General features: G+C 42.7%; 1 protein-coding gene across 3 annotated transcripts in view; it reads right to left on the reverse strand.

Annotated features, from left to right (window-relative positions):
• SMYD3 (SET and MYND domain containing 3) overlaps positions 1 to 6389 on the reverse strand; it is a 633600-nt gene extending 627211 nt beyond the window's left edge. For 2 of the 3 annotated variants that reach the window (XM_037895368.2, XM_037895369.2), the window contains exon 1: positions 2569 to 6389. In XM_037895368.2, coding sequence (XP_037751296.1) covers positions 2569 to 2732 — 164 coding nt within the window. In that variant the 5' untranslated portion in view covers positions 2733 to 6389. The remainder of the gene's footprint in view (positions 1 to 2568) is intronic. The other variant, XM_043543385.1, reaches the window with a different exon arrangement.
• Positions 6390 to 8852: the final 2463 nt, after the last annotated feature.

Consider the following 8852-nt stretch of genomic DNA (forward strand, 5'->3'; position numbering starts at 1 on the left):
CCTAACTGATTACTATAATCAAAATGCAGAAAGTTGGAGGGGGTTTAAAGCATTATGAGTGTACCCGAGTGCATATGGTCGACAAAAACCTCATTATTAAAAGAAAAAAGGAACTGACAAGATGTGTATGTTAGAAACATATCATAACTGATTACTACTGTAATCATTCTTCTCAGTCCTCAACCTGTCAAGGTCCAAATTTGGGGCAGAAGTTATGACATATACTCAAAATAATAGGTGCCAACTTTTCCCGGCACCGGTGCGTGCTCAACCCCCACTGCCCCGACTCCACCCTTGCCCTGCCCCCTCCAGCTCTGCCCCCATCCCAACCCCTTCCCCAAAGTGCTTGCCACCACAAAACAGCTGTTTCACAGCGGGAAGCGCTGGGAGCTAGGGGGAGAAGAGGGGAAGGTGCACTCAGGGGAGGAGCCAGAGCGGAGGCAAGCTGCGGCGGGGAGCTGCCAGTGGGTGCAGAGCACCCACCAATTTTTCCCCATGGGTGCTCCAGCCCCGGAGCACCCACGGAGTCAGCGCCTATGCTCAAAATCAGACACACAAAATAATGCATTAATGTATTAAAAGTTGTACCTCAGTGTATACAACTCTTTCTATAATCTCATTTTCATGACTCTACTTTTGATGTAAATAATTTCACAATAAAAGTGAGGGGACATGTAATCTGTATGGATCGTAGATACTTTGAGGTTGAAATGAGGGACATTTGAGAGATATGGTTATAAATTGGCTTGGCAGTATTAAATTTTTGTTAGTAAACGTCAATAAACATTGATTTCAACATAACAACAATTTTTTTTTTCTAAAAGTACTGAACATCAAAAGCAGGAAGCCTGCTGAACAACCAGTGGGCCACTGGACAAGGACAATAAGGCCATTGCAGAGAAACTAAAGGAATTCTTTGCATTGGTCTTCACCACTGAGGATGTGAGGGAGATTCCCAAACCTGAGCCATTCTTTTTAGGTGACAGATCTGAGGAACTGTCCCAGATTGAGGTATCATTAGAGGTGGTTTTGGAACAAATTGTTAAACTAAACAGCAATAAGTCACCAGGACCAGATGGTATTCACCCAAGAGTTCTGAAGGAACTCAAACGTGAAATTGCAGAACTACAAACTGTAGTCTGTAACCTATCATTTAAATCAGCTTCTGTACCAGATGACTGGAGGATAGCTAATGTGATGCCAATTTTTAAAAAGGGCTCCAGAGGTGATCCTAGCAATTACAGGCCTGTAAGCCTGACTTTAGTACCAGGCAAAATGGTTGAAACCATAATAAAGAACAATATTGTCAAACATATAGATGAACATAATTTGTTGAGGAAGAGTCAACATAGTCTTAGTAAAGGGAAATCATGCCTCACCAATCTACTAGAATTCTTTGAGGGGGTCAACATGCATGTGGATCAAGGGGATCCAGTGGATTTAGTGTACTTAGATTTTCAGAAAGCCTTTGACAAGGTCCCTCACCAAAGGCTCTTACACAAAGTAAGCTGCCATGGAATAAGAGGGAAGGTGTTCTCATGGATTGGTAACTGGTTAAAAGATAGGAAACAAAGGGTTGGTATAAATGGTCAGTTTTCAGAATGGAGAGAGGTAAATAGCAGTGTCCCCCAGCGGTCTGTTCTGGGACCAATCCTATTCAACATATCCATAAATTATCTGGAAAAAGGAGTAAACAGTGAGGTGGCAAAATTAGCAGATGAAACAAAATTACTATAGTTAAGAACCAGGCAGACTGCGAAGAGCTACAAAAGGATCTCTCAAAACTGGGTGACTGGGTGACAAACTGGAAGATGAAATTTAATGTTGATACATGCAAAGTAATGCACATTGGAAAGCATAATCCCAACTATACATATTAAATAATTATTGTCAGACACGCCCTACTGTTTGCCCCCTCCCTAATTTCCCATATCTATGAACATTGGAATTGGTAAAAAATCAGGGGGAACTGCTTAATTTTTATCAGAGATCGATGTTTATTTTTACCTAAAAAAACAATCCAATTCTGCCAAGCCTAGACATAAATCTCATTCTCCCCTTACCACTGCTCTTCCTCTCACCCTGTGTCACTGCCGTCCCCTCCCTTCTGGCGTTATGACTGGCCAATAGCACAACTCAGCACGGCAGTGCCCGCCCGGCGCTAGATACAAACTCCTAATGACCAAAAACCCGGGCTGCAGGCGCGCACGGGGCGCGCAGCGGCGGGGAGCCGGGCTCGGGGCTGCAGCCCGCGGGGTGCAAAGAGGCCGGGCGGGCGGGCGAGCGAGCGGGGGTCCTGTCCCACACACGAGGCCCACGGCCGTGAGGGCTGCGCAGGGCGGGAGCCGGGCTTGGGGGTGGTCTATGGGTCTGTAACGCGTGGCGGGGGGCGCCCCGGGGTGGCCCCGCGCAGGGCAGGCTCCGCCGCACGCGGCTCCAGCAAGGGCAGGAGCGGGTGGGTGTGTTTGCGGGGAAGCCCTCCCAGAGCGGGGAGGGGCAGCGGGCGGGGACGCGTGCAGGCGGGAAGGGCGGCTGGGGGCTGCCGGAGGACCGGGCCCGGCTGGGTACCTGCGCAGGCAGCGCTCGCACACGCCGCCCAGGCGCTGCTTGGTGACGGTGCAGGCGAAGGGTTCGGCCCGGTACAGCAGCTCGCCGGGCCGCGCCCGTTTCAGAGCGCGGAGGCCGCTGCCCCTGCCCGGGCTCGGGAACTTCTCCAGCCTCCCTGGCTCCATGTCCCGCGCCGCAACCCGCTTTGGCCCCCACGTGGTCCGGCCCCGGTAGCCGCCGGAGCCATCTTTAGTGAGGGCAGAGACTTACATGCCCTCACCTGCCTCCCGCCTGGGGCCTAGCAACCAGAAAAGCCCCGCCCGGCGGCAGACTGCCGCTGGGGGCAGAGGGCGAGGAGAGCCCCAGCCCGCCGCAGGGACGGGGGACTTGCTGTGCTGCCTCTGGCTCAGGGGGAGGGCTGGACTCTTCCTTTCCCCAAGGTTGATGGGGAGAGTCTGGTCTCCCTGACCCCCAGGCAGCTAGCAGGGGCCTGGTGTCCCTGCACACCTCCCCCACGGTCCTGATGGGAGATGTAATGTAGTTGGGGATAGTCTTGATAAATAATATTATCAGGACATGGCCAACCACTATGTGATCACTGTGCTCATATGCTGTACTCCTTCCCCCCAGCCTGACTGTTGGCTTTTTAGAGTGTAAGATCAGGGCCAGGAGCATACCATTTGTTTCGGCACACTGTAGGTTGCTAACAGAAATTAATGAGAGTTAGGTGCCTAAACGCCTTTAAGGATCTAAGTCTTAACAACTGTTTTATTTTCCCCATTTTCTGACACTGGAAAACTACTCTGCCCATAGTGATATTATGTTAATTAAGTTTTGTAAAGCCCTTTCGATTTAGAGGAAGCACAGCTAAAAATCATCTATTATGTACAAACATTTCATAATAAAAAAAATACAGGAACTCAAGTCATATACATATGTATACACACACACAGCAGAAGATGAAAAATTACAAGATGCATAGATTAAAAATAGATTAATCCTATACCACTGAAATTAATGGCTACAAAAAAGTGAAATACTTCTTCATACATTTTATAGCCTGTAGGAATTCACAGGAAAGGCAGGTACGCCCTTAGCTAGTGTGGCTAGGTAATTTTATGACCAATAACACCGGTAGTTACATATACCAGGATATAAGTATTCCAAACTCATAACTGAAGATAGGAACAGATCACCACAGCGATTCAAGAAGTTTTCCCTGAGATGTAGGTTATTATAAAAGAGATTAGGGGTATTAGAGAGATTTCACCACCATGAACCACAGGCAAGATACAAAACACGATGGATTGCTGCTCTGATTTAGTATAGCAAGTCTGTCTGCCTAAACAGTGCTCCAAATAAACAATATACGAAACAAAGTAGTGATTATTTAACTAATAAGGCTGAACCTGCATGAAACTATACACATGACAACGTATCAGTGAATTCAAAATGGACATTCTTCAAAAGATTTATTTACATTCATTCATGTTATTCTGTGGAATTTAAACTGCCACATCAATCTTTTATTATTTGTGTCACACAGTAGCACCCCGAGGTCCAGATGCTGTTCCAACATATAAGAGATAAGACTCTGCTTCAAGGAGCTTCCAACTTAATTAGTATCCCAGGTAATTTTAAAATCGTGCAGTTTTATATGACAATACCATATAAATTAAGTGCTGTTAGAAGAAAATATGTAAAATGCAAAGGAGACATCCCACAATTTTAAATATTTTAGTATGATAATCTGTGGATCTGGTGTGAACGTGAGATGTATTCAGTGCAACTGGCAGAAACAGGGGAATTCATTATGCTGCTCTTAGAGGACTGCTGCTGAAAGCCTTGAAACACAGAATTGCAACTGAAGTCAATGGAAATGTCCTGGCCCAAGGAATGTTTTGAGTTTACTATGCTATCTGATTTTCTATAGGCTCTGCTGAATTATCTTTCTCTGTAGTATTTTGGTGACTTATCGTTCTCTTGATATGAAATGACACCAATCTATGTACAGTAGTTCTGTTTTTGCTTTATGTAATTTCTAGCTTTGCTTTTATAAAATCTGAAAAATGAAAATGATTGTAGGCTTGATTATACATGCATGCATGATGGGGCATGGGGATTAAAGTTTTAAGAAGTCAGACACTTTTCAGAAAACAAAAAACTTCCAACATCCTATTTTTAGGCCTCTTTTATACATAATAAGGCAGTAAATAAAGGCTTAACCCCTTTTCTTTCTCCTTTTCAGTTCACCTTTAGGTGCATCTTGCAGCTAGAATTGCTAAAAGCATTAAAACTACTGACAGTGTAGTAGTATGTAGCTGTAATCCAGAGAGAATCATCTTTAGAGATGGGAACATGTCTCAGTGCAAATTTAAGGCACTATATGAATGCATAATCATATAAGTAAAACCAACACGTGTGTACCAAAATTGATTATTTTAAGTTTACATGCTTATAAGATTTAAGAATGAAAATATATTTTGCAGTCATAAAATTAAGTGTTCTTTTTTCATTGTGAGGTAAAAAGATGGTCCATCTAACTTTGCCAATTTATACTTTTGAATTACATAATTTGATGCTCCTCTCCCTTGCAACATCTCTACTTTCCTCTAAGAAAAATTACAAGAAGAAACTGAATTGAAGTATATATTGCACTACACTTCCAAGAAGAAGCTATTTTTTATTCTCTAAAATTCCCAAATATGTCCTCCAGGAATTAAAAAAGTTATGCTATCTAATCCATAGCACAAAAGGTCATTGAATATATACTGGATATGAATCTGTATGCAGTCCTGAGGCTATTGTGATGCTGGTTTTCTGTTCTAAGCAACTAGCAAAAGGCTTATCGTCATATTTCCAAAGCTACCAGGGCTAGCATTTGTTTCTAGCCCAGGTACATGCCCTTCCAATTATTATATTGCTCCCCTGTTCTAATTCAGACATACCATAGTAGCTATTATCACAAATAGTGCAACTGGAATCCAAGGCTTTACCATCTAAAAAAAACTCGGATTCCAGCTTTCAAATGGCATTAAACTAGCTGTTGTTGTTTGAGATACTGATTGCTAAAAATCACATCAGAATTTTGGGAGTGAGGAAGCAACATATTAAAGCACGGGAATCAGCTACAATAATTTTTCCAATAACTTTAAGCCTCTCAATAGTTCAAAAAAAGTTTCAATCCAAAGCATTTACCATGGCTCAACAAAATTAAGAGGAGAAATGTCTGAATAACGAAGTATTGATATTTTTCTTCAATTTATTTCACATTGGGATTTAGTTCCTTTCTCTGGGTTCAACTTGAGCTGCTGTTTATGACTAGGCCTCAAATGACTTCTCGCATTTTATTGGAAGAGGGAACAGCAGCAGTGGGATTACCTTTCTTTAAGACATTTTAACAGTTAACAGTTAAAACAAGTTAATGCCATAACTATAATGAATTATGTTACTTTAAGGTCAAGGAACACTTTGGCAGAACAAGCAGAAATGTTCTAAGCATTGGTCGTGGACCAATGCTCAAAAAGATATTTAAGCCTATGGCATCAGTTTGTACAGATCTTCATTAGGAATCTCCTCCACAAATCAAAGTGCGATTTCAAACTTTTTCCTCCCTTTATGTGCTTCTTGACACATCAGCGTCTAGATAGATACATCTTATCTTTACCTTATCCTGCCATGATCCTTTGTGATGTGTATGGCTATTGTGGCACTAAAGTACAAGATTATTTTGCTAAGATAATAGGTTCTACTCTTTCATGTAACATGACTCCCTGCTATTAGAGCAAAGCCCTGAACCATATGAAGAATAAAACAGCTTGACACCGAATCTTTTCAAACAATTTAGGCATGTGAAATTCTGAGAATTATGGTTAGAATTATTTGAAACAAACTAGAAAAAACAATCGATATAATATAGAGGTACATTTCATATTTTCCGAAATTTCAATTTTTTTTCAGAATAAACCCTACAGTGATATACAAGAGATGCAAAGCATTCTCTTTCACAATTCCTCTTCCCACCCCGTCCCACTGCTCAGAGCAGTTCTGTGGGTCCCCTGAAATAACCCCCATTTTGATCTACTTTACTTCTCCCACAGCACAACTATCTAAGTACATGGGTCTTCTTTCGAAGCCCATCGATATTGCTCCTTAAGTCACCTGCAGAGGACACTACTGAAAATCCAGATACATTTTCTCCCCAATAACTGAGTATGCTGAACTCAGTCTGGTCAGGAACAAAGACAGACTTCCACATGAAACTGGTTCTCCTCCATGGCAAAGAATCAGAACTAGGTAACTGGGTCAGCATTCAACTTTCATGCAAAACAAGTCTTTTGGGAAGACAGACAATGTTATAGTTCAAGCCCTTTGAGTAGAAATATTGTTGAACTTGCCAATAGAATGCCTATCAGTCATCTCATTACATCTTAAAGGGCATACACAAGAGATGACCAATCATTTTTAGTTGCTGTTTGGATTAAGTAACTTTTGCAAACTGAAGATTTGGGATATGACTGTCCCATGACTACAGCCCTCTCTTGTCTTTGCCACACAATTACAATCAGCTTTCTGTTGGATGCATCTCCTGTTTCTGTCCTTGTTAACTCAATTACATCATCACCAACTGTATTCTCTAGTATCATGTTGTGGAACAGCTGCTAAGTAAGGCCCACGTATGCCAGAATATATACAAAAGCACCAACTACTGTGCTGCCTTTAAGAGTGCTGGAAGGACACTACACTGGTATGGAACAAGGACTTCTTTATAAATATACAATCCTTCCACATGTACTCTGGGTAAAAAACAAAAATTAGAAAAGAACACTTACTTGTTGCATTTACTCTAATATTAATGTTAAACAGACCAATATAATCATTATACCATTGCTCTACGGCAGTCATCAATAGATGCCTTAAGGCAGCGTCTCACGAACAATGTTGTGGGAAGGTTGTATGTGAGTTGCAGGCCTGGTCTTGAGGGGAGGCCTGGGGGTGAAGGTGGTGGAAAGTGAGCCCGCCTTGCTTTCACCCCGCAGCAGCAGCTTCTGTTCCCCAGGGCTTGGCCTGGCTTTCCACTGTGGTCGCTGTGACTTGGCATATGAGGTCACAGCACCATGTAGGTTTGAGAAGTGGCCAGGCAAAAACCGAGTGGCACTGCGACCTCATGTGAGTTGCAAACAGATCATTGCAACAGTGGGCTAGCGCATGAGATTAAAGAAGTGAAGCTATAGATACTTTAGTTTTGATGTCCAAGTTGACTGATATAAAGCCAGTATTTTACACTTATTGCACCTTTTGGGATCTCAATTTACAAAGGCAGGCATCATTCTCCCCATTTTACAAAAGGGGACAAAGACGTGCCCAAGGTCAGAGTTAGTGGCAGAGCCATGAACAGAACTCAAATCTCCTAATTCCCAATCCCCTGCTCCAACCACTATACCATGTGCTGACTCCTGGAGTGTGTGCATTGCCTTATTGTTTTGTAAACAAATAACATTAAGAGTGACAGTAAATTATTTTTTCAAATTCAATGCTCACATATTCTAGCGTTATCAGTAACGCAGGTAAGTCAGTTACTTTATAATGACCATCTCCCTTCTATTCTGTAGCATCTTGATTTAGTGCAGGTATCTTGCTGCAACAAGAACCAGGCATTTGATGCCAGAGAAAAAACGCACAGGAGGAGTTACAATATTATCTCTTGCTGGCTGGCTGTGTCAGCAAGAACATTCAGTTATCACCTATTACTGCTACAGCAGAAATTAAATTGCTCCTGTTATATGCTAACTCGGCAATGGTGATCACCCTGTTAATACAGATGCTTATAATATCTAAGAGTCAGGAAACGTGTGAATGGGAATATAATCTCAATATGCAAGAATTACTCTGGGACATAGTTAATTCTGTAGGGTGGAACGGAGATTACATGAAACAGTCCTTCTGGCAGTTTCAGCACTTAAGTATTGCAAAAGATTGTCCACAGACTGTCTCCAGTAGAAGGGACTGCAGTAGTAGGGCAGGGATAATGGCCCAGCCAGTGCTTCCCACCATCCCTCCTGGAGAATCAAGACACACTTCTCTATTAGCAGAGACTGAAGCAGCACAGCTTCCCAGTATCTGAGCTATCCAAGCCTATGCTTAACAGATATGCTGTTGTCTTGTACCTGGACACCCCTACAGGAACATTCCTTGACACTTCCTAGCCCCAACACCAAATGTACAGGGGAAATAGGAAAGAGTTGATTAATGAGGGAGTATAGTGGCTGAGGAGAGGTTGTGTAAACAAGTACTCTGGCTAGGAA

Source organism: Chelonia mydas, chromosome 3, assembly GCF_015237465.2.
Source record: "Chelonia mydas isolate rCheMyd1 chromosome 3, rCheMyd1.pri.v2, whole genome shotgun sequence".
In the NCBI taxonomy this organism is placed as follows: Eukaryota; Metazoa; Chordata; order Testudines; family Cheloniidae; genus Chelonia; species Chelonia mydas.